Raw genomic sequence first — 24,883 nt, 5'->3', positions numbered from 1 at the left:
GGGCTCTTCGGGAGGATGTAGTTACGAGAACCTAGAGTCAAAGTTAGTAAAATCATTTCACCCGAATAGAAGAGAGGTCAGAGTCCCAGAGTATAAGTCAAGGAATAAAAGATCCTAATACCACCCAATGGCGACGTGGGCCCGTAAGACACACAACCATGTTAGTAAAAGTTTTTGCAATGTCTAGACTCGACTTCGGCCAAGGAGTGTGGAAGGGGGATTCCTACAGGCAGTCGGCTCTGATACCAACTTGTGACAATCCCGATTTGACCGTACACTAGTCATACACGCAAATGTGTACGATCAAGATCGAGCACTCACGGGAAGATATCACAACATAACTCTAGACACAAATTAAAATAAAACAAGCTTTATATTACAAGCCAGGGGCCTCGAAGGCTCGAATACATAAGCTCGAAAACACAAGAGTCAGCGGAAGCAATAATATCTGAGTACAGACATAAGTTAAACAAGATTGCCTTAAGAAGGCTAGCACAAAAGTAGCAACGATCGAAAAGGCAAGGCCTCCTGCCTGGGACCTCCTAACTACTCCTCGAAGCCGAACTCCACGTAGAATCATCCTCGGGATCTCTAGCTCCTGGACTCCAGCATCTGGTTGCGACAACCAGGTAGAAGGGAAAGGGGGAAAAGAGGGAGAAAAGCAACCGTGAGTACTCATCCAAAGTACTCGCAAGCAAGGAGCTACACTACATATGCATGGGTATATGTGTAAAGGGCCATATCGGTGGACTGAACTGCAGAATGCCAGAATAAGAGGGGGATAGCTAATCCTGTCGAAGACTACTTTCAGGCCACCTCCATCTTGCAGCATGTAGAAGAGAATAGATGGTAAGTTCACCAAGTAGCATCGCATAGCATAATCCTACCCGGCGATCCCCTCCTCGTCGCCCTGTTAGAGAGCGATCACCGGGTTATATCTGGCACTTCGAAGGGTGTGTTTTATTAAGTATCCAGTTCTAGTTGTCATAAGGTCAAGGTACAACTCCGGGTCTTCCTTTTACCGAGGGACACGGCTATTCAAATAGATAAACTTCCCTGCAGGGGTGCACCACATAACTCAACACGCTCGATCCCATTTGGCCGGACACACTTTTCTGGGTCATGCCCGGCCGCAGAAGATCAACACGTCGCAGCCCCACCTAGGCTCAACAGAGAGGTCAGCACGCCGGTCTAAATCCTATGCGCGCAGGGGTCTGGGCCCATCGCCCATTGCACACCTGCACGTTGTGTACGCGGTCGGAAGCAGACCTAGCCTAGCAGGCGTTCCAGTCCAATCCGGCGCGCGCCGCTCCGTCGCTGACGTCAAGAAGAGCTTCGGCTAATACCACGACGTCGAGTGCCCATAACTGTTCCCGCGTAGTTGGTTAGTGCGTATAGACCAAATGGCCAGACTCAGATCAAATACCAAGATCTCGTTAAGCGTGTTAAGTATCCGCGGACGCCGACCAGGGCCAGGCCCACCTCTCTCCTAGGTGGTCTCAACCTGCCCTGTTGCTCCGCCATAAAGTAACAATCGGGGGCCGTCAGGAACCCAGTCCCACCTCTACCGGGATGGAGCCACCTGTCCTTTCAGCCCCTCATCAGAATCACTTGCGGGTACTCAACGAGCCGACCCGACTTTAGTCACCACATGTGTCATGTATATAAAGTATATAGTATATACCCGTGATCACCTCCCGAAGTGATCACGGCCCAGTAGTATAGCATGGCAGACGGACAAGAGTGTAGGGCCACTGAGGGAACACTAGCATCCTATACTAAGCAGTAGGATAGCAGGTAAGGGTAACAACTGTAGCAACAATGACAGGCTATGCAGCAGAATAGGATTAACCGAAAGCAGTAACATGCTACACTCTTCTAATGCAAGCAGTATAGAGAAGAGTAGGCTATATCTGGTGATCAAGGGGGGGGGCTTGCCTGGTTGCTCTGGCAAGAAGGAGGGGTCATCAACTCCGTAGTCGAACGGGGTGGCAGCAGCGTCGGTCTCGTAGTCTACCGGAGAGAAGAGGGGGAAGAAACAATAAATACAGTGCAAACATAAGTATGGCGATGCAAGACATGACAATGAGCGGTGCTAGGGGTGCCCCATCGCGGTAGGAGGAGAAACCGGCGAAGGGGGAAAACATCCGGGAAAGTATCCCGAGTGTTTCGCGTTTTCGGACAGACGAATCGGAGGAGGAAAGTTGCGTGTTTGCTATGCTAGGGATGTGTAGCGGACGAACAGGCTGCGTAACCGGAATCGTCTTGTCGTTCTGAGCAACTTTAATGTACAAAGTATTTTTCATCCGAGTTACGGATTATTTTATATTGATTTCCAAAGTTTTAAATGATTTTTTGGAATTTCTGAATTTAATTTAATTTGAAATTATACTAAATGCAATTGCTATGTGTACCCAGTTTTGTACCTAGACAGACCACACAAGGGCTGACTAGTGGGCCAGTTGACTGGGTCAACAGTCTAGTCAGCAGAGGCTAACTGGTGGGGCCCCTGCTGAGTCAGCAGGCTGACGTGTCAACCTTATCCAGTTAAATGGTGGCATGGACCTACCTGTCATGGATTATTTATTCAACAGAGGTTGAATTTAACCTAGAGGTTAATTAAGCGGTGGGGCCCGACGTCAGTGTCTAGGTTAGTTATTCTTAACGTTTTAATTAGCAGGTTAGTTAAGCAGTGCGGGACCCATATGCAGGGGGTTAGTGGATAAACAAAAGGCGCCATGTTAGTGACGTCGGCGCTTAGTCGTCGGCCGCCATGGAACACGACGGAGGCTCGCCGGAGTTGCGTCCCGGCGACCGTTTGGTCACCCACGAGAAGCAGCAGGACGAGCGTGTCGGCACGCATCCAGTGGGGCTAGTGGTCGGCGCCGGAGGTGCCGGGATGGACGCCGGTGACGAGGTCCAGTGGGGCAGCGGCGAGTGTGTGAGCATTGGGCGCAGTGGGCGAGCGTCGGCTGTGGTGCGACGCGCGCGCAGGGGAGCGGCCAAGGCAGTAGGCAGGTGAGCAGCGACACGGTGCGACAACGACAACTAGTAGGGACAGAGGCGCGCCTCGGGCGGACGTGCGCGCGCGAGGGCACGGCCAGGTCGTGCGCGGAGCAGGACACCGGGCGCGGCAACGGGAGGGCGCGGACGGTGGTTACGACAACGAGATTGAGGAGGAAGGTGGGGGGTCGTCGGAGAGGCTCACTGCAGAGCTCGTGGAGGGCTCGGTGAATCCCGGGAAGGTCGAGGCCGTCCGGTGAGGTGGGGATGAGGACGACGGTTCCAGGCGGCGGCGGTTGGCGTCGGGGCAACGAGCACAACATCCTGCGGAGCTCGGGGAAGACGGGCGCGGTGCAGGAGGGTGAGGAAGAAGGCCGAGAGGGGGGCGGCGAGGACGAGGCGTTCAGCGAGGTCCGGCGACGGGGCCGGGGCGGCAACGGGCGGCGGTGTCGGGGGGAGTGCCCCAATCCCGATCTGGATCGGGGGTAGGAGAAGAGGAGCGTGGGGATCGTGGGGGAGGAGTGGGAGGTGCTGCGGGTGGTGGGCTAGGGTTATGGGGGATAAGGGGAAGCGAGGGGTGGGCCGGTTGGGCCGGCCTGGTGGGTCGTGGCCCAGTTGGGCCGGTGGCCTGCTAGGCCGGAGCCTAGTGGGGGAGGGGGTGATTGCTTTTCTTTTCCTCTCTTTTTTGTTATTTTTGTTTTTTCCCTTTTCTTTTATTTATTTCCCTTTTCTGTTTTAATTCAATTCAAAATATTTGTGCATTTTCTAAGCATGTGTTTTCTTCACCAAATTAACTACGTAATATTGGGCACAAACCGAACATTTTTGTTTTAATGTTTGAAAACTTTTATCGTTTGACTTAATTTCAAATTTGAATTTGAATCGGTTTTGAACTAACGAGAGATTAGCAACAGTAACAAAGGTGACGTGGCATCATTAGCAGAGTTTTACTGTAGCCTAATTATCCAGGCGTCACAATCATCCTTGCTGTACACACCTTTTGAGAGAGACACACATGATTCGAAATTTATTAGAATACTCTATGTGCTTCACTTATATATTTTGAGCTATATAGTATTTGCTCTAGTGCTTCACTTATATCTTTTAGAGCACGGTGGTGGATTTGTTTTATAGAAACTATTGTTCTCTCATGCTTCACTTAGATTATTTTGAGAGTCCTACAAAACAGCGTGGTAATTTGCTTTAATTATGATAGGCATTCAAGATTGGTAAAAAAATTCTTATGAGTGTGTTGAATACTATGAGAAGTTTGATGCTTGATAATTGTTTTGAGATATGAAGATGGTGATATTAGAGTCATGCTAGTTGAGTAGTTGTGGATTTGAGAGATACTTGTGTTAAAGTTTGTGATTCCCGTAGCATGCACGTATGGTGAACCGTTATGTGATGAAGTCGGAGCATGATTTATTTATTGATTGTCTTCCTTATGAGTGGCGGTCGGGGACGAGCGATGGTCTTTTCCTGCCAATCTATCCCCCTAGGAGCATGCGCGTAATACTTTGCTTTGATAACTTGTAGATTTTTGCAATAAGTATATGAGTTCTTTATGACTAATGTTGAGTCAATGGATTATACGCACTCTCTTCCTTCCATCATTGCTAGCCTCTCTAATACCGTGCACTTTTCGCCGGTATCATACACCCACCATATACCTTCCTCAAAACAGCCACCATACCTACCTATCATGGCATTTCCATAGCCATTCCGAGATATATTGCCATGCAACTCACCACCATTCCGTTTGTTATGACACTCTCCATCATTGTCATATTGCCTCGCATGATCATGTAGTTGACATCGTATTTGTGGCAAAGCCACCGTTCATAATTCTTTCATACATGTCACTCTTGATTCATTGCATATCCCGGTACACTGCCGGAGGCATTCACATAGAGTCATATTTTGTTCTAAGTATTGAGTTGTAATTGTTGAGTTGTAAGTAAATAAAAGTGTGATGATCATCATTTTTAGAGCATTGTCCCAAGTGAGGAAAGGATGATGGAGACTATGATTCCCCCACAAGTCGGGATGAGACTCCGGACTAAATAAAAAAAGAGGCCATAAAAAAGGAGAAAAGGCCCAAATAAAAAAATAAGAGAAAAAGAGAGAAGGGACAATGTTACTATCCTTTTACCACACTTGTGCTTCAAAGTAGCACCATGATCTTCATGATAGAGAGTCTCCTATGATATCACTTTCATATACTAGTGGGAATTTTTCATTATAGAACTTGGCTTGTATATTCCAATGATGGGCTTCCTCAAAATGCCCTAGGTCTTCGTGAGTAAGCAAGTTGGATGCACACCCACTTTGTTTCTTTTGTTGAGCTTTCATATACTTATAGCTCTAGTGCATCCGTTGCATGGCAATCCCTACTCACTCACATTGATATCTATTAATGGGCATCTCCATAGCCCATTGATACGCCTAGTTGATGTGAGACTATCTTCTCCCTTTTTTTTCTTCTCCGCAACCACCATTCTATTCCACATATAGTGCTATGTCCATGGCTCACGCTCATGTATTGCGTGAAGATTGAAAAAGTTTGAGAACACCAAAAGTATGAAACAATTGCTTGGCTTGTCATCGGGGTTGTGCATGATTTAAATACTTTGTGTGGTGAAGATAGAGCATAGCCAGACTATATGATTTTGTAGGGATAACTTTCTTTGGCCATGTTAGTTTGAGAAGACATAATTTCTTAGTTAGTATGCTTGAAGTATTATTATTTTTATATCAATATTAAACTTTTGTCTTGAATCTTTCGGATCTGAACATTCATACCACAATTAAGAGAATTACATTGAAATTATGACAAGTAGCATTCCACATCAAAAATTCTGTTTTTATCATTTACCTACTCGAGGACGAGCAGGAATTAAGCTTGGGGATGCTTGATACGTCTCCAACGTATCTATAATTTTTGATTGCTTCATGCTATATTATATTCTATTTTGGGTGTTTAACGGGCTTTATTATACACTTTTATATCATTTTTGGGACTAACCTATTAACCGGAGGCCCAGCCCAAATTGCTGTTTTTTTGCCTATTTCAGAGTTTCGCAGAAAAAGAATATCAAACGGAGTCCAAACGGAATGAAACCTTCGGGAACGTGATTTTTGGAACGAACGATATCCAAAGGACTTGGACCCTACGTCAAGAAAGCAACCAGGAGAGCACGAGGCAGGGGGCACGCCCTCCACCCTCGTGGGGCCCACGTTGCTCCACCGACGTACTTCTTCCTCCTATATATACCTACATACCCCCAAACCAACAGAAGCATCCACGAAAACCTAATTCCACCGCCGCAACCTTCTGTACCCGTGAGATCCCATCTTGGGGCCTTTTCCGGCGTCCTGCCGGAGGGGGCATTGATCACGCAGGGCTTCTACATCAACACCACAGCCTCTCCGATGATGTGTGAGTAGTTTACCTCAGACCTTCGGGTCCATAGTTATTAGCTAGATGGCTTCTTCTCTCTTTTTGGATCTCAATACAAAGTTCTCCACGATTCTCGTGGAGATCTATTCGATGTAATCTTATTTTGCGGTGTGTTTGTTGAGACCGATGAATTGTGGGTTTATGATCAAGATTATCTATGAACAATATTTGAATCTCCTCTGAATTCTTTTATGTATGATTGGTTATGTTTGCAAGTCTCTTCGAATTATCAGTTTGGTTTGGCCTACTAGATTGATCTTTCTTGCAATGGGAGAAGTGCTTAGCTTTGGGTTCAATCTTGTGGTGTCCTTTCCCAGTGACAGTAGGGGCAGCAAGGCACGTATTGTATTGTTGCCATCGAGGATAACAAGATGGGGTTTATATCATATTGCATGAGTTTATCCCTCTACATCATGTCATTTTACTTAAAGCGTTACTCTGTTCTTTTGAACTTAATACTCTAGATGCATGCTGGATAGCGGTCGATGTGTGGAGTAATAGTAGTAGATGCAGGTAGGAGTCGATCTACTTGTCACGGACGTGATGCCTATATACATGATCATACCTAGATATTCTCATAACTATGCTCAATTCTATCAATTGCTCAACAGTAATTTGTTCACCCACCGTAATACTTATGCTCTTGAGAGAAGCCACTAGTGAAACCTATGGCCCCCTGGTTTATTTTCCATTATATTAATCTTCCAACACTTAGCTATTTTTATTGCCTTTTATTTTACTTTGCATCTCTATTATAAAAATACCAAAAATATTATCTTATCATATCTATCAGATCTCACTTTCGTAAGTGACCGTGAAGGGATTGACAACCCCTTTATTGCGTTGGTTGCGAGGTTTATATTTGTTTGTGTAGGTGCGAGGGACTTTGGCGTGGCCTCCTACTGGATTGATACCTTGGTTCTCAAAAACTGAGGGAAATACTTCCTTTAACACATCGGAAGGGAAAACCAAGCATCACCCTTCCTCTTTAAGGGAAAACCAACGCAGTGCTCAAGAGGTAGCAGCGACGTACCCCGGAAGGGATTGACAACCCCTTTAACACATCGGGTTGCGAGGATTTGTTATCTGTGTGCAGGTGATGTTTACGTTGTGTTGCTTGGTTCTCCTACTGGTTCGATAACCTTGGTTTCTTCACTGAGGGAAATACCTACCGTCGCTGTGCTGCATCATCCCTTCCTCTTTGGGGAAATACCGACGTAGTTCTAGCAGACATGAGCTTTCTGGCGCCATAGCCAGGGAGACATCATGCTCTGCTCTGGGCGAGACGCCAGTGATGTCGGCATTTCGGTCGTAACCAGAGAGCAAAGACTTCGGTTGCCTCTGGTCGGCCCCCAAAGGCCAAGGTTCCCGACGTTCAGTAATAGGGGTCACATACCAGACGCCACCGTCCCTGGCGTTTCAGTCATAACCAGAGAGTAAATGTTTTTGTTACCTTTGGTCAACCCCCAAACACCATGGTCTCCGGCGTTTAGTAATAGGGGCCACGTATCAGACACCACTGTCCCTGGCGTTTGGGTCATAACTAGAGAGCAAATGTTTATGTTGCCTCTGGTCGACCACCAAATGCCATGGTGTCTGGCATTCAGTAATAGGGGCCACGTACCAGACGTCACTGTCCCTGGCATTTCGGTCGTAACCAGAGAGCAAATGTTTTTGTTGCCTCTTGTCGACCCCCAAACACCACGGTGCCTAGCGTTTTTCGTCATATTCTAGTGGATAAGATGCATTGGGCCCTCCTCAAGGCCATTCGTACCTCATTCTTCTCCACTCACACACCCGAGCTACTGCCCCATCACTCTCTCTCCACCACCCCAACTCCCCTCAAACCCCTCACAAATCGGTCCCATTTCACCGTTGCATTGGAGGCATTTCCAACCATTGAGGTAAATCCACTCCACCCCCATGACTTGGTTGGTTCAATCCATCATAGTTAGTGGATTTTAGCAAACCCTAGTTTTCCTTTCTTTTAGCAAATCCTTTGCAAAAAAGGTCGAATATGGTGCTATATGTTTTGTTGTAAGCTTTAGCCTAATGTATTTAGTTAGTGTACTATGCATTCTCCTGGTAATAATGCTTAGGATTATGATTAGGATTACCACAATGGTTATGCTTAGGATCAGGGTTATTGCTTAGGGTTACGGTTATTGCTTAGGGATAGAGTTACATACTTGTTTATGGTGTTGCACTAAATAATGTTAGGTCACTCATGTAGGAATGGCTGACGCCAACATGGTTTTCATTGAGAAATATTTGGATGTGGCGGGTGAAAAGAACTGCAAACTCATTGAAGAAAAGATGACTATGTGGGTTGACAGTTGCAATGTGATGAATGAAGCTGCAAGGAACTTTGCATCGGTTTATTTATGTGATTACCCAGAAAATGTCATCGCTGGAAGGGAAAAGAATTTTACTGGAGGGAAACCGGATGTCAGGAAGAAAAGGAGGGAGGGAAATCAGATGGAAGAAAAAAGAGGAGGGGAACGGGTTGGCAGGAAAAATGAGGGAAAAGAATCAAACTAAGTCTATTTTACATACAAACTTCATATATTCATCACCCCTCTTAGTAGAAAAAAATCCTATGGGACAACATATGCACCAAACCGAATTGTTTTTGCCTACATATTCAATAACACATCATCTACTACCTATCAAATCATCTATCAAGTACAAACAAATTCCTAAAACAAAGAAGCCATCTACCCATCTAACATCAATTAATGTGAAATAATGCATAAAAAAGAGAACTCGACCAAAACAAATTGGAGGGAATGGAGGAGAATACCTCAAGGATGCTTGGGGGGGGGGGTCAGATCCACGAATTTGAGTGGAGGATGGAGTAGATGAAGGGGGGATTTGGTGTGAGGGAGAAGAGGGGCAAGGGAAAGAGGTCTATGTTCATTCAATCGCTGCCAGGAGAAGAGGAGATGGGAATGTGTGGGTTGGGCCCGCGCGCGTGACGCCAAGGTACATGGCGTTTGGGCCTGTGCCACATTAGCACGTCAACGCGCCAGCGGGTCAGGGACCCTGGTGTCTCCCGTGTAAGCTGGACGCCAGGGTTGTTGGCGTGACAAAAAAAAACCAGATTTGAATATTTTCTGAAAACGAGGTCAATTCCGGATTTTGTTAGCACAAAAGGTTAAAACGGAAATTTTGTCCTAGCTTTGATATGCGAAACCAAATGTCTGCGAGTTCCTGTCAATACTTTAATTTCTGTCCATGGTACTAATAAAATTCTCTCGGAAATAAATGGCGCTAGTACTACAACCTCAGAAAGCAAGGTTTCTTGCGAGATAGTATTCCTGGGCAACGCAGACATTCGGGCGCCAACCACAAATATTCTTTCCTCCCATTTCAGAAATCTATCCGGGCGATAAGTTCGTTTCTCGGCACGCGGGGCCCGGCCCCACGCGCCAGCCACACGAAGCACCCCTGATGACAGACGACCACAGGGCCCACCCCAGGCCATGAGGTCAAAACAGACCGTCCATACACGCGCTCCATGGACCGATCCCCGCTCACGTCCCTCTGGCTCCACGGGCCGGCACGGTGAACTTGTCCCACCGGTCCATAGACCCCGTCCGTTTAGACCTGCTGCGCTTGTACGGACAGCCCCCACTTGCTGCCGTGTGCGTACAAATAGACCAGCCTGGCCACGCGGGCACACTTTGACACGCGCCTCGTCCCTCGCCGCCGGTGCTCCCGCCGGCAGTACGAACACGCCACCCCTCACGCCGCGCGAGCACAGGTTTTGACAAGGAGGCGAGGGCTAGGAAGCGCAGTTAGGAGAGAGAGGGCTTTGATCGCGGAAAAAACCTTCCGGAATCTTCCTGCCATTCAGACGGCGGGCAGGAGGGAGGCGGCGCGGCACCGCCTGACCCGCTCGGCCTCGGGTGGGGGGTTTCTTCTCGCGTGGACGAGATGGGCGCCGGCGGGAAGGCCGGGAAGGCGCGGCGGGCGGCGCGGGTGAGCCTCTGGGTGGCGCGCGCCAGCACCACCGTGCTGCTCTGGACCTGCGTCGTGGTGCTGCTCGCGGCGGCCTTCGGGGAGCACCTGGCGCCCAGCGTGCTGGGCCTGGGCGGGGTCTGGTCCGGCTGCCTCGCGCAGACGCTCGTCATCGTGCAGCGCCCGCTGCTGCTGCCGGCGGACCGCGAGAGGGTCGCCGCCACCGCCACCGCCGCCGCCGCCGCGGTCGCGCTACCGCTGCCGCCCAAGCGTATGTCGGCCGATTCCTGCTTCTTTTGCTCCCCTCCTCTTCCCTTCTCCGGTTAGGAATCATCTGCGAATCAGGCGGCTTCCCTTCCTTCTTTGCTCAGGAATATTCGGGCCTTCCATTAATGCTTTCCCCTTTCCATTTGTCGCCTTCCCTGTGAGATAGGTTGGGTTAGCACCTCTTTTTTGGGTCGATCAGCTCATGTCCGATCAATTCGGTCCAAGGATTCCGCATTCGTCGGGAACAGTTCACTTCCATGGCTCGATTAACCATAACGTGTCTCCTGTGCGGTGTACTACTACTGATTCTAACCCTGTTGCAGCCTCTACCGCCATTTGATTTGTTCGGTTCTATGTTCAGGAATCTACAAGAACAATGGCTATCTGATGGTGTCCTGCAATGGCGGTCTCAACCAGATGCGAGCCGCTGTAAGTACAGCTTGTGACAATCTCAATGCATCTAATTTACTGCGCTGTCTATATTTGTGAGCCATTGCTGCTGTTCAAACACTGAAACTGAACCATGAAAGTTCCATTGGTTAATCAGATATGTGATATGGTGACGGTTGCAAGATACTTGAATGTCACACTCATCGTGCCGGAGTTGGATAAAACTTCATTTTGGGCTGATCCTAGGTCAGCATTTCCACTGCAATTCTTAACAATTCAGTCAAGGGATGCCTTTGTCTTATCCTTTTCTGTTGCTTTGCCTACAGTGAGTTCCGAGATATATTTGATGTGGACTACTTCATAGCATCATTGAGAGATGAGGTCCGGATACTGAAAGAGCTGCCTCCAAGGCTGAAAAAGAGAGTTGAACAGGGGTATCTTCGCTCCATGCCACCCGTCAGCTGGTCTGATATATCCTATTATCATAATCAGGTTTATTTGCATCTCCCATTTCTTGTCATGTTTCTAAATCATATGCATACCAAGATAAAGATTGTAAGTAGTTATTTTTGGAAAAACAGATTTTACCAATGATAAAGAAGTACAAGGTCCTTCATCTGAATAAAACAGATGCTCGGCTTGCAAATAATGGCCTACCCATGGAGATTCAGAAACTTAGGTGCCGTGTCAATTTTGATGCATTGAGATTTACCCCTGAAATAGAAGAGCTGGGCAGGCGTGTGGTTCAAATTCTTCGTCAGAATGGACCCTTTGTGGTTCTCCACTTGCGGTATGAGATGGACATGCTTGCCTTCTCCGGGTGTACACATGGTTGCAGCAACGAGGAGGCCGAGGAGCTCACAAGGATGAGGTATTGCATCCCATCCAAATTTTCTCAACATGTTTTAGACCTGTAGTTGACAAATGAATTGTTCCTTGAACTTGGAAGATACGCTTACCCATGGTGGAAAGAGAAAGTGATCGACTCCAAGGCGAAGAGGAAAGATGGGCTCTGTCCATTAACACCAGAGGAGATTGCGATGGTACTAAAGGCACTCGACATTGATCGCCATTATCAAATATATATTGCTGCTGGTGAAATATATGGTGGACAAAGAAGAATGGCTGCACTGACCTCAGCTTATCCCAATGTGGTTAGTTCAACATCTTCAACACAGCACTGCAAGTCTGCATGCTTATCATGTCTTTTATATCTAAAGTTTATTTGCTATTGATGATGATCAGGTAAGAAAAGAGACGTTACTGCCTTCGGGACTCAGGTTTTTCCAGAACCATTCTTCCCAGATGGCAGCATTGGATTATATGGTGTCCTTGGAGAGTGATGTTTTCATCCCCACTTATGATGGTAACATGGCAAAAGTTGTTGAAGGCCATCGCAGGTATTTCTATCAAGTTCCAACCTTTCCCTTGTTATGTGACACTGTATCATGTTATACTTGTCACTAGACATAGAAGTTTGTCCCTTGGAATAAAAATATCAAGAAAAAACTATTACCCCCTCAAAAAAGAAAGAAAGAAAGAAACGAAACACCTATTACCTGCCCCATGCCATGCTGCATGATCTCAATGTTCTCAATCATCCTTATAGGAGTAGCAGGATTCTTTCAAACCCCAACTTTTAGAATGTTTCATTTCAGTTGGGTGATAATAGTCAAATGTCTCAAAACATGAACAATTGTGTTGTGTATACAGTTTTTTCATGATTGCATCCTCGGTAAAATTAATGTTTGAAGCTGAAACTTTGGGATGTCACAATCTTGTTTCAGAAAAAAAAAGGCTTTGCCGCATTTTCATTCAACTGTTGTTTTGTCCCCTGTCCACAGATACTTGGGGTTCAAGAAGACAGTGCTACTAGACCGGAAACTTATAGTTGAGCTCGTCGATGAGTACAAAAACGGCACATTGAGCTGGACCGATTTCTCCTCCTCTGTGAAGGCATCACACACGAGCCGCATGGGCGCGCCGTCCAGGAGGCAGGTGATTCCTGACAAACCCAAGGAAGAGGACTACTTCTATGCCAATCCTCATGAGTGCTTGCACCAACCAGATGAGCTATCAGCTTTATGATACCCTCGGATATACACACATTCTTTCCAGAGCCGTGGCCTGGCCTGGATTACATTTCTTGAGTAGGCATAATTGGAGATCTAGCTGCAATTGCATTGATGGGGACAGGCACCTGAGAGGGATAAATGGTGCCTTTTGTTAGGTGATAATATACACAGATTGGCATGATTTTGCCAGTTTTTCGTCGTTGTTGTTGTCGGAATAAGCAGCATGTGATTTTGTGTTGTACATATGAGCATAGGGCTTAGAAGAAAACCACACGCACGAGTTGGGGGGTTTCGGTTTCTGTATTGAGCTTGCATGTGATGTGATGCATATATACTCGTACATTCTGATGGTGGTGGTCAGAAGCTCTTATTCCGTTGTACAGAATTTGGATGATTTGGTTGAACTGATGATATTGGTGTTTAGTTCTGGGCGTGATTTTTGTTACTGAACGCAATGCGAAGTTCTTCGCTCGGTTTCTGCCCAAGTATGTTGATTTAGATCCGTGTGGTCAGATACTTACGAAAATGATAAACTTTGGCCACGAATTATTGTTAATTGATACTGCTACTGGTAGAAGAAAAACAACGGCCAGAAGTAGGTATTGAGACCGTGTTAATTGATGTCTAAAATGACAGGCCAAAGAAGGAGGCGGGTGCTACGACTTTTGAACTTGGTGTTCCATGCTGATCTGTTTTAGTAGCATAGCATGATTTTTGTTCAGAAGCTGATCGAGGCTGCCCTCCAGGGGCCGCCTCAATCGTCCTCCTCCTCGATCCGCAATGCGCGAGCGCAGGGCTCCACTCGCGTACGTGCGTGCGTGCGGTTTTCTACTACTAGCAGCGTTTGCGTCGTGAGGAAGGAACGATCCAGCCCGTATTCGGTGCAGCGCCGATACCAAAGCTACCTGCGTCGGAGGCCGAGCAATTCGTCCGGTTGCGAGTAAGGCTGGCATCGGGATCGGCTTCAGGTCAGCTCAGATGAGCCTCGCCTCGCTCTCCGAGTCACCACCGCGCCGGCGTGCGTGCTCCCCGTCCCCGCGGCACGCTTACGCCACGTCGGGATCGCCGCCGTCGCGGGATCGCGCGCTCGTAACCTAACCTCCTCCACCTTTTACTACTTCCTCCTTTTCGGTTTATAGGGCTCAATTCAAAAATCACCAACCAAGGTAGATGGTGAGTGGTGGAATAATTTTTTGTATTTGCAAAACCAGTCAACTAATGCGCTTGTTTTCCTCAAACAATTGTGTTTACCAATGCATTAATTGCAATGCATGCATGCACAAAGACATGCGTTGGTCAATTTTTTTTTAATACTTGCATGCAATGATTTAATGCACGTTGAAATCTGACATGTGATGGGGAACAACTAAATTGAGCCTTACAAAACGGGAAAACTAAAATTTTAAGATAAGCCTTATAAACCGGAAAGGAGGGAGTATTCATTTTCTGCTCAGCACGCCCATCAGGCAAAGTGCAGGTCAGTGCGGCGCCCACCCACCCACCACTGTCACACCGCGAATCCGCACGATCACGACGGCACCAGCGCGCGCGTTGCCGGATTTCAACCGCTTCGACTTTCACTCCGTCGCAGGTGGCGTCCATTTCGACATCCCTTTTCTCTTCAGGGTTTTTCTTGCCAACACATGTCAAAGGCCGCCAAGTCAAGTCCACTGCTCTACTTGTGCCGTCGACCATCGCCCGCTGCGTGACAGCGTCTTGGAAGGGACAAAGACTGACGCGCACTAATTTTGACGTGCAATACAATGGACCGCGTTTGCATCTTGAACAATGGACTTGCTCTGGCTGTATCTCGCCACTGCCTGCTGTTTAGTTCCAAAGAGTGGGCCGCAAAGTCAGGGTCAGACTTTGAATTAGTTAGGTGCTGGGTAAACGAGGTTCCCGCATCACTGCTGCACCGCAAGCGTTGCGTAGGGGTTCCGTCACTAGCAAAGTCACGCGATCGCGTCTCGGAACCCGCTTCTCCCGGTGTCTCCCCTCGCCGCCGCACGACGGTCAGCTACCGGCGCCGCAGCCTGCCGGCCACCGGAACCACCGACAATGCATGAGGCGGCACGGGCTTCCATCCAATTCATCATTAACACAATTCGACAGAGATAAGATAATAGCAAAACAGATATGAGAGCTGCGGACACACCAACAAGCTGACATACTCCAGGGTGCGACTTAACTAACAGGAAATATAGTCGGTTGAGTTATCTTACAGGTTACACGGGGGAGAAACTTCGCATACGAATGGAAGCCTGTATATACTAGTACTACAAGAGCAGCTTCACAATCTGCAACGGAAGCTTCTTTGTTTTGTTTTGCTTTTACTTCAACAATAAATAAAAGGTGGCGGCGCGAAGATTAAATGAAAGAATGCACCAAAGTCTCGCTCGTCCCGGTGCCGTCACAGAAACAACATAATGTACATGCAATCTCAGGGTCTCCGCTGGCAATGCCGCAGAGGAAAGAATGATCAATCCTGTCTTGGGTGGAGAATGCGGCGAGGGTCGCCGCCGTCAGGTGTTGCCCGGCTTGTACCGCTTCGTCGCATGGGGAAGCTCTTCGGCGGCGTTGCCCACCATCGTCTGCTGATGGCCCATCATGTTGTTCGTCGGGCCTAGATCGGTGTGCTCCTACATGGATGTAAACACCGCATGTCAAACTTAAAAAATACGTAGGGATGAATAACCTACACAAGGAGACGTTAAGGCGCATTTACAAGAACTGACTCAAAGCTATTTAAAGTGTGCAAATGCTACAATAGAAACGATAGGAATTGTATGAATTTTTTGCAAAGGTATCTTCAGAATAGGTATAGAGAAAATTCCTTATTTGACACTGTCTTAAAATCTGGTTCCTTATTTGACACTGGAAAAGTTTTTCTTCCCTATTTGACACTAGTCCTAAATTTTATTCCCTATACGATACTTCCGTCCATTTTGAGCCTAAATGACACCTGAAAAGACGATTTTGCCCCTCATGCGGTATGTGTGTGCGCGCGTGTGTGTGCTGTTGCGTGTGTGGGTGCACGCGCACATGTGTGCTGCTGCTGCATGTGTGTGTGCATGTGTGCTGCTGCGTGTGTGTTTGCTACTGCGTGTGTACGTGCGCGCGCGTGTGCGTGTGTGTGCTGTTGCGTGCCTATGTGCTGCCTGCGTGTGTGCTCTGATGGATGCATTTGCAAGAACTGCCTCTGAGCTCTTTAGTGTGTGTAATGTGATACTGAGTTTAAAGAATTATTAAGGTGATTCAAAATTATGGTACCAAGCATGGACAGGCTAAACAGTCAACTTTGTGCAGTTCCCTAGAACTGCAAATGCTACAATAGAAATGACAGGACTTGTATGAATTTTTTCAGAGGTATCTTTAAAATAGGTATATGAGGAATATGAAGTATGATAAGAGTGACGTACCTTAAAATTGGAGGATTGTCCAGCAATAGGTCTTTTGACAGCTCGCTTGCCCAGGTTGATCTGGACAGAGATGTTGGCTTGGGACAAATCTATACCCGAGCTTTGAAGAGCATGCGTCAATGTGTTAAGTAGCCTGTTGTGAGTTAACAAAAGCCTAATTGTGTCAATATACTTTGTTTGGTAAAGGCGAAAAATGCTTTTCACGATATGCTCTATAAACCTGACATAGGAACACAAGATAATAGAACCAAGGAGATCAACCTAAAATTCTAAACTATAGAATTGCCGGGAAACATTAATTTGATAGCAACAATCAAAAGCGGATGTCAAATGTTTCTGAAAATAAAATGCAACTATTATAACTATTAAAATGCAGGATTCTGACACTCAAGTAGCGACGTACAATACTAAAGATAGTGGTATTCTTTGCAACATACTCTTGGGAATATTGGCTTGACACGCTGATTGTTCCTTCATCAATCATCAATTGTGGATTATTTAACACGTCACTGTTCACAGCGCAATCATCCACACCAGATGGATCTGCCCATTGTGGTTGGGACTGGGGCGAAACATTATCTGCATAAAAAAGGATATATTCATGAATAACCAATAGTACTTCCAGAATGGGAACAGAAGCACAGGTGGGTTGTCAAACATACTCATAATATTCGTTGGAGTGTCCGCCGATCTACAGGACACACTAGCCATGTGGTCGGTTTCTGCCTGATCCGGTGCCCCTGAGATAGCCGCGGTGTGGTTATCATCAAGCTTGCCTGTGATATTGAATCCAGGGGAGGCCCCATTTCTGATGAATTGTGAAGGGTCAGGCAAGGCATCTTCTGCGATTTGCCCTTTACTCTGGACCACAAGAATAATAGTATGTGTAAGATGCTGACCAGAAAGTTCTGAAGATTTCAGTCGGAGATGACATGCAATTACAGGAAACAAAATTTACCTGTGCATTTTTCCAAGATGATCGAAAATACATGTTTGACTACAAAATATAGAACAGAGTTGAGATACAGCCGTCCAAGAATGGATTGTTAATCGCATATTGCAGATTTGGAAAAACAATTACCCATGGGAGCAACTTTGCATTTTCTTGGTTCCATTCTGGAAATGAAGCCTCGTACTTCTGTGCTTTCTCTTGCAAAAATCGTATATATTCAATAACCTGGATAAAAATAGCATCAAGAGAGAACCAAGTTAATCAACCAGGAGACAAACTTGTTTTCTTTCGAGAACACCAGGAGACAAACTTGCTGCTGGGAGCCTTACCTCTAAGAGAAATGTTGCCTTGTCTCTCTTTTGATCAGTGTGTGGTAAAAGATCCCTAAGTATCTGAAACCTGTTGAAATAATGTCGACAGAAGAACAGTTATGTTACGTACACTGAGCCCAGTGTTTGTCTGCCGCTCACAAATGGTCTTGAGAATAATTTCAGATAAGCTCCTTCATAATAAGTACTCCGTACACTATATCTACAACTTTTTGTTTAGGATGCATATATCTGTGATTTGCCAAAATACAAATTTGTCTAATTTTGTATGGACAACCATTAATATCTTAAGAGATTTAATCTTGTTGTTCAATCATGAACTAAATTTGATAATTTACATACCTAGTGTTTATACAATCATACTCCCTCTGTTTGTTTTTATAAGACGTTTCAGACAGCTTGCTTTGTACTGTTTTGAACAGTGTCTGAATGTCTAAAACGTCTTATAAAAATGAACAGAGGTAGTACAATCTACTTAAGATCTCGCACACAATCATACAATCTACTTTAGAACATGTTCTAAATTACCAAAATCTTTGACTAACTAAAATTTCTCCGACACAATTGAGGTCACAACTTAGATATCTAATTGCCATGGAACAATGCCAATACAATACTGATGGATTGTTTATCTTCTGAACAAACTACAGGAGTTCAGGAATCCTCACCTGTCATTGATCTTGCTACGGCGGCGCTGCTCAGTTGCAGAATGCTTTGACTTTGGTGTGTTTGGCAGCTGATCCGTGCCGCTGCCGCTGCAGCTCCCGCCCTTCGCATCCACCCTGACAGCTAACTCTGCTACATAAAAAGCATTCATTAGTAAAAAAACTGGAGGTTTGCAAAAATCATCAACCCTGTTTTGTGTGCTGAATGCAGCGGATCTCGCGTAACCTGGTATGTTTTGTTTATTTTGATGGTCACAGTGCTCGCGACGAATTGTATCGCAATTGCATTGTAGGGACACGATATGCATGACACAATTAATGCTGGCTGCCAAGATACTATGTGAAAGTATTACAGGATATGAGGAGTTTTTCCTAACTACAAAAAGGAACTCAACAGCTGGCATGCCCCATTTCATGGCCAGTTGGACTTTGAGAAAGAAGGCAGAGTAAGGCGAAAATCTCGGCGGCCCTTGGATGCAAGTGATCCCAGGCATGGAAGTTGTGCATCTTTCCATCGACCTCAATGGAGCTGCATCCGGTTGCTTTGGTGACACCCCTCTCTCTCATGGTGACCCGTACACCAGCAACATGGCTCCACATCCCTGCAGACGCATACATGTTTGCCAGCTGCACATAATGCCCCGCGTTGGACTGCTCCAACTCAAAGATGTGCTGTGCTGCCCTCTCAGCCATGGCCATGTTTGAGTGCTCGTGCATCTTGCAACCGTGAAGTAAGGCACCCCACACACTCATCTCTGGCTTGGTGGGCATGTCAAGTATAAATCGATATGCTCTGTCAAGCTGACCAGCACGAGCAAGCAGGTCGACCACACAAGCATAGTGCTGGTGCCGAGGCTCGATCTTGTGGTCAGGTCTCATGGAATGAAAGTAGAACCACCCTTTCTCCACAGCGCCCGCATGGTTGCACGCTGACAAAAGCCCCAAGAAAGTCACATCATTCGGTTTCACCCCTGCAAGCTTCATGTCCTCAAACAGACCAATGGCCTCAGCGAGATGGCCGTGCACCCCGTAACCTGAGATCAATGCACTCCAGACTACCACATCCCGCTCATGGGCACGCATCTGTTCAAAGACTCTGCGCGCATGGGCAATGCTCCCTGACTTGGCGTACATGTCAATCAACGCTGTGTTCACGAGAACATCCTCCCTGCACTCACTGCGGCGTACATAATCCTCCATCCATACTGCAAGCTCGGTGGAGCCGAGCTGAGCACAGGCCATGATCACCGACCGCAACGTGACAGAATCAGGGCTCATGCTCCTTGCAAACACCTGCATCTGCTTGAACAAATGCACTGCCTCGCCGGCAAGCCCGTTCTTGGAGTAACCCGATATCATGGCATTCCACAGGATCACATTTACCCGCGGGGGCGGGATCCTGTCGAAGAGTGCCCTCGCAGCCACGATGCAGCCAAACTTGGCATACATGGCCGTCAACGTGGTCACAACATCTTGTTCATAATCGAAGCCACCCTTGACTACCAAGGAATGAGCTGATTTGGCACCTGGCAAGTCATCGAGCTCCATGTACGCCTTGAGGACCGTGACAAGCAGCACAAAATCAGGACGGACATGACAGCACATCATCGCTGCAAACAGCCGTAACGCTTGCAAGGGGCTGCCACTTTGCACGAGCCCGGAGATGAGAGAGGTCCAAGAGACAACGTCCCTGTCGCAGTCACGCATTCCCTCGAACACGCGGCGAGCACGGCCGGCATCCCCGCAGGAAAAGTACATGGCGATGAGTGAATTGTGCAGGAATCGCGTGTCCCCGTCAGTGAGACGTAACGCGTGGGCATGGGCTGCGCGGCCAGGGACAGACTTGAGCACATCGCCAATGGCAGGGGCGGGCGGGAGGAAGGCCGGGTGTCCCGCGCGGAGAGCGAGGTAGTGGCGGAGCGCGAGGGAGGTCAGGCGGAGACCGAACGCGAGGCGGGAGGCGGCGTGGAGAAGGTGCGGGGGCGGGTGGGGGACGTGGTCGAGCAGGTGGCGGGCGAGGGGGCGGAGGCACGGGGACGCACGGACGCGGCAGGCAGCGCGCAGCAGCAGGAGCGCAAGCGCCGGCGAGCCGCCGAGGAGGCGGCCGGAGACCAGGAGGTGAGCGTGGAGCTGGTGGACGTGCGACGGCCGCGCGCACCGCGCCTCCATGGCCGCCGCCGTCAGGTCGCGCCAACTCCTCCCTTCCCCCTCTACTCTTCCCTCTACACGAACATTGCCTCCGCTGTGAGTACAAAAATGGGGCCGTCTAGCAAAAACGAAACAGAAGAAGGAAAAAAAAAACAGAAACAGAAACAATCGGGACGGAGAAGCCTGCACGCGCCCGAGCGCTTCCGAGAAGGAAATTGCTCGTGGATTACAGCGGAATTGAGCGGAATTGCGGTACCTTGCAGCGAGGAGGAGACCTCGCGGCGCGCGGCGAGGCCGTCGTCGTCGTCGAAGCCGGCGCCGCCGCTGGATCTGGAGCCAGAGTCCATGAACCCGCCGCCGCCGCGCCGCTTCCGCTCCGACGGGTGCTTCCTGTACGCGGTGGCCGCCTGCCCGGCGCCGGCGAAGGGGAGCGTCCACTGGTGGTGGTGCCCTGCAAGGTGGACGACAGAGACAGGGACTCCTTTAGCTCGTTCCCGGGCCCTTTACCCAACAGCGACACGGAACGAAGCAGAAAAAAGTGGCCCACACGCCAGTGGCCACGCCGAAAATTTGTGGGGACGACGTGTGTGTGGCCATAGCGCAAGGATAGATATGGGCCGGTAGCCGGCTGTTCACGTGGGACGGGTGAACAGGACAAGAGAGGCTCATCAGTTGCACGGGCCGTAGGGCCCCTTCCTGACCCATTATGCCGGCCCACACAGGGAGGCCAGCTTGTCCCTCGCCCACTCTGTAGTTCTCAAAAAAAAGTAGGAGAGAATTACTTATTTGGCCCTTTCTTAAAATTTGATTCCCTTTTTGGCTCTAAAAAATATTTTCTTTCTTTTTTGACACTCAAACTTTATTTTGTTCCTATATGACACTTCTATCAGTTTTGGCTAATAACGGTGTTAAGTCAAATACTGTTTTACCCCTAGTACAGTATGTGACGTAACATGATATATATTTTTTTGGTTGAATAAACAAACAAAAATAGTACTATATGGCTAGTCATAAAAAGATATTGCGGAGATCTAACAATTATTATTATATTATGAGTGGAACAATGACGGCCCATTCAATCATATTGTAGCGTACAAATTTGTACGTATTAATATTGCCATTAATATTACGGTTAATAATCATCTACTACGCACAGGAATCAGTGAGTCACTACCCATATATACACGAATACATGAGATAGTTATGAGAGTATTCTGCCCTCCGCCGAGATCGAATCGATCCAGTTGATTGAGAGCTAGCTTCTACCGGCCGTGCACGCACATGAGACGAGCGTGCACTGCTACGTTCCAGGCAAAATCAATCAAGCTGCTAGGTTTGCACGTACTCGTGTGCTAGCTCCTCTGAAGCATCGATACGTCCAGGATCAGCGTGTCCGCATATAATACGTTGCCGATACATTCGATACGGCGCCAATACAGGTATCCGTGCAGTATCATGTTGGGGACATGGGAAGCCCACAGCAGCAGTAACCGTAAACATCCAGCGCAGTGTATTTGTTAGCGCATCGGGTACCGTGGCAAGCTCTCGCGGATGGAGCTGCAACACGATTGTGTTTGGGCGGTAGCGGATATGGATATTTGAACGTGTTCACGCCCCTTCTCTTCTCTTTTTTTTGACACAATATCATCAGGGGTAAAATTGTCTTTGTACCGTTAACACAGCCGGATGGAAAACTGGATGGAAGTGTCATCTAGGGAACAAAAATGAAGTTTAAGGGTCGAGAAAGGAAATAATAAGTTTTTTGGGCCAAAAAAGAAAGCAAATTTTAAGAAAAGGCCAAATAAAGATTTCTCTCAAAAAGTAGAGTACTGCACGTAGCAAAAGTGTGACTACGGAGGGAAGAGTGTCACGGACACATGCCAGCGGCTACAGCGCGGTGGGTAGGTTAGGTACTGAGCCTTGCGCTGTGACGTGGTGAGAGGGAGAAGACGACGTGATCCACGTGCGTGCGTGCGTGCCTGCGTGCGCCCGGCACGTCGACGTCGATCGACGACCGGAAAGCAAAGGCCCAGCCCCGGAGGCGTAGCAGCATCTACGACCGCTGGCACCCACCACAGCTCACGGGCAACGGCGCCGGAGAGGGAACTGATCGTACGTACCTTGCGCTCTCGGTGGCTGTGATGCCGTGGGCTGGCCCCAGAGCACGAACGGCGGCGGCTCGGGCTTCACCACCACCGCGGCGGCGGCGGCCGGCTGTGGTCCGGCGGCTCCGGGCACCTGCTGGGTGACGCTGAAGGTGCCGATGCCGCCCGGCAGCGCGTGCTTCGTCGTCTGCGGCTGCTGCTGCTGCCTGTCGCCGGACGGTGCCGACGCCGCCGGCTTCTCCAGCGGCTGCAAGAAGTCGTGCGTCTTCAAAAAGAAACCTGCAGCAATTCTTTGTTTCTCAGTATCAGCAGTAACATAAGTAAAGTTGTCATGATTAAGTTCGTGAGGTGAATAATTCTTTGCTAGTAGTAATTGTGCTAGTAAGAAGACTGAACTAACACTAGGAATTTTTTTTTCTTTTTCGCGAGAAGAACCAACAATTTCGCAACAACAAAAAAAAACTTAACATGGGTTGCGCTGGGCTAATCATGATTAGGCTCGTGGCCTCGTGGGGTATAATCAAGGTGGGGCCCGGCCAGATAGGACGGATGGAGGCAGGGCGGGGGGAAGCGAGGCGTCGACGGCCGCCGCTTGCGTCCAACCCACACGTGATCCGCTCGCCGTTGCTTCTGGTTGTCGCTTCATATCGCCAACTTGACACGAAATTTTGAACCCCAATCATCGTCACCGGTCGCACGCTACAGTGACGACCAAGCATGTTCGTGCGCTGGCTAATTGTTTACGCGTACTGGTGGTCTTCCTTCCAAGGTTGATCTCCAAGCGGTTGCCCCAAGAAAAACAAATTTGAATCACAGCAGGGAAGAACTACTGGGTTGATTACATTCTTGACGAGCGAAACCTGAGCGCAATTTGGACCTGCCTGCCCACAGATCATGATCTGACCTACCTAGCTGCCAATTCGATCGAAGTTGGCTGATGCTACTAGGAATTAACCCGCCGTCGGGGAGAGAGAGGGAGGGGGAGGTTACGATCAGAGACAGAGAGGGAAGGAGACGCGGAATTGAAGTGCGGATCGACGAACCTTGGGAGGCGGCGGGAGGCTTGGAGTCGTGGAGCTGGAGAGAGGAGTCCTTGGCGGCGGCCGCGGCGGCGGCGGGGGCGTAGAGCGAGAGGAAGTCGTGCGTCGCCTTGTTCCCTGCATACACACGCGCGCTCTTTCCGAATTAGGCAACGCCCCGCCGAAACGCCATGGATCGGCGCCGAGCAAAACAAAATTAATGCTGCCATCCATGCTAGACGTACCTTGGATGCCCATAATTCTAGCGCATCAGTCGGTCAGTCGCATCGCCTCGCCGCCGGACGCGCTATTCTCCTGGGCTGGTAACGATCGCCGGAACAATTGATCTTCCCCTAGCACGCGCGCGCAGAGCTTGCAAGCCCTGGAGAACTCCTCTCTCTCCTCTCTGAACTCTCTCCCTCTCTCTCTCTGAATTCTCTCTCTGCGCACGCTGCTACGGCTTCTCCTCTACCAGCGGCTAGCTAGGCAGGCGGCTGCCCGTGTGAGCTGTGGGAGCCTTTATACGGCACGCGCGCGCGCGGCCCCCCGCACCTGGTCGTTGCCACCGCCGCGAGAGAGACGCCGTTACGTGACGGCGTTGGTTGCTAGCTAGGCTGCTGGCGCGGCCGCGCAGCGCACGTGCCGTGGTCACCCCCGGCGTGGCGTGCCGTGCCGTACCGCGGCGCCGGAGGAGGGAGATTGGCGCGTGGGGCGATCCCGAGGTGGGGGAGGGAGGGGCTAGTGGTGGTGGGTCGGGTCGGGGGCGGGTCGTGCGAGTGCGGCCGGCGGGCGGGACGGAATAGGAATAGGAATAGGATAGGTCGACGTGGAGTGGGGAGGCGGTCACGTGCCGGTTGTTGGCCGGGCCCGCGGCGGCACATGGAGCCGGAAATTGCGGGCATCCCGTGGATGGCGACCGGCGCGGGGTCATGTGCTCCAGATTCGGCCTCGCCACTCCCCTCCCCCCACCGTCTCCCGCGCACCTGCGTCCTTTTCCCCTCTCCCCGATCGAATTCACGCGCCAGTGGCAGTACAAAATTATTGGGTTGCTTCGTCCCGCCCAACAAATCAGTGCAAAGAGACGC

General features: G+C 48.9%; 3 protein-coding genes across 4 annotated transcripts; 1 reads left to right on the top strand and 2 right to left on the bottom strand.

Annotated features, from left to right (window-relative positions):
• The first annotated feature begins 10,149 nt into the window (after positions 1-10,149).
• Positions 10,150-13,584, top strand: LOC109735225 (rhamnogalacturonan I rhamnosyltransferase 1). The gene is made up of 8 exons (XM_020294432.4): positions 10,150-10,700; positions 11,058-11,125; positions 11,244-11,332; positions 11,413-11,578; positions 11,668-11,957; positions 12,036-12,240; positions 12,332-12,486; positions 12,931-13,584. Exons 1-8 carry the CDS (start codon positions 10,406-10,408, stop codon positions 13,172-13,174), a joined length of 1,512 nt encoding a protein of 503 aa, XP_020150021.1. The 5' UTR covers positions 10,150-10,405; the 3' UTR covers positions 13,175-13,584.
• A 1,740-nt stretch (positions 13,585-15,324) lies between these two features.
• LOC109735227 (transcription factor BIM2) lies at positions 15,325-24,578 on the bottom strand. Of its 2 annotated transcripts, XM_020294433.4 has the most exons (12): positions 24,044-24,578; positions 23,823-23,936; positions 22,795-23,058; positions 20,931-21,125; positions 18,530-18,656; positions 17,862-17,931; positions 17,662-17,757; positions 17,539-17,577; positions 17,243-17,441; positions 17,018-17,159; positions 16,581-16,713; positions 15,325-15,800 (listed from the first exon to the last, which is right to left on the bottom strand). In XM_020294433.4, exons 1-12 carry the CDS (start codon positions 24,054-24,056, stop codon positions 15,684-15,686), a joined length of 1,509 nt encoding a protein of 502 aa, XP_020150022.1. In that variant the 5' UTR covers positions 24,057-24,578; the 3' UTR covers positions 15,325-15,683. The 2 variants fall into 2 exon arrangements, with proteins under 2 accessions (XP_020150022.1, XP_020150023.1); XM_020294434.4 differs by lacking the exon at positions 20,931-21,125 and having other exon boundaries at positions 24,044-24,572.
• On the bottom strand, positions 18,837-20,845 carry LOC141023439 (pentatricopeptide repeat-containing protein At3g12770-like). Its single transcript, XM_073500435.1, has one exon. The coding sequence runs from the start codon at positions 20,693-20,695 to the stop codon at positions 18,917-18,919; it is 1,779 nt and encodes a 592-aa protein (XP_073356536.1). The 5' UTR covers positions 20,696-20,845; the 3' UTR covers positions 18,837-18,916.
• Positions 24,579-24,883: the final 305 nt, after the last annotated feature.

Source organism: Aegilops tauschii, chromosome 5, assembly GCF_002575655.3.
Source record: "Aegilops tauschii subsp. strangulata cultivar AL8/78 chromosome 5, Aet v6.0, whole genome shotgun sequence".
NCBI classification, from domain to species: domain Eukaryota; kingdom Viridiplantae; phylum Streptophyta; class Magnoliopsida; order Poales; family Poaceae; genus Aegilops; species Aegilops tauschii.
Note: the sequence above shows the minus strand (reverse complement) of the source record. Positions and strands in the feature narration are given on the sequence as shown.

Excerpts from the sequence above, each read along its gene's own strand:
- LOC141023439 (XM_073500435.1), bottom strand. The coding sequence starts at position 20,695 with ATGGAGGCGCGGTGCGCGCGGCCGTCGCACGTCCACCAGCTCCACGCT.
- LOC109735227 (XM_020294433.4), bottom strand. Across the intron at positions 18,657-20,930 it reads GGTCTCCTCCTCGCTGCAAG|AGTTAGCTGTCAGGGTGGAT; the intron begins GTACCGCAATTC and ends TTTATGTAGCAG. Across the intron at positions 17,578-17,661 it reads ATGCAAAGTTGCTCCCATGG|TCAAACATGTATTTTCGATC; the intron begins GTAATTGTTTTT and ends TATATTTTGTAG.
- LOC109735225 (XM_020294432.4), top strand. The coding sequence starts at position 10,406 with ATGGGCGCCGGCGGGAAGGCCGGGAAGGCGCGGCGGGCGGCGCGGGTG. Across the intron at positions 10,701-11,057 it reads GCTACCGCTGCCGCCCAAGC|GAATCTACAAGAACAATGGC; the intron begins GTATGTCGGCCG and ends TTCTATGTTCAG. Across the intron at positions 12,241-12,331 it reads CCTCAGCTTATCCCAATGTG|GTAAGAAAAGAGACGTTACT; the intron begins GTTAGTTCAACA and ends GATGATGATCAG.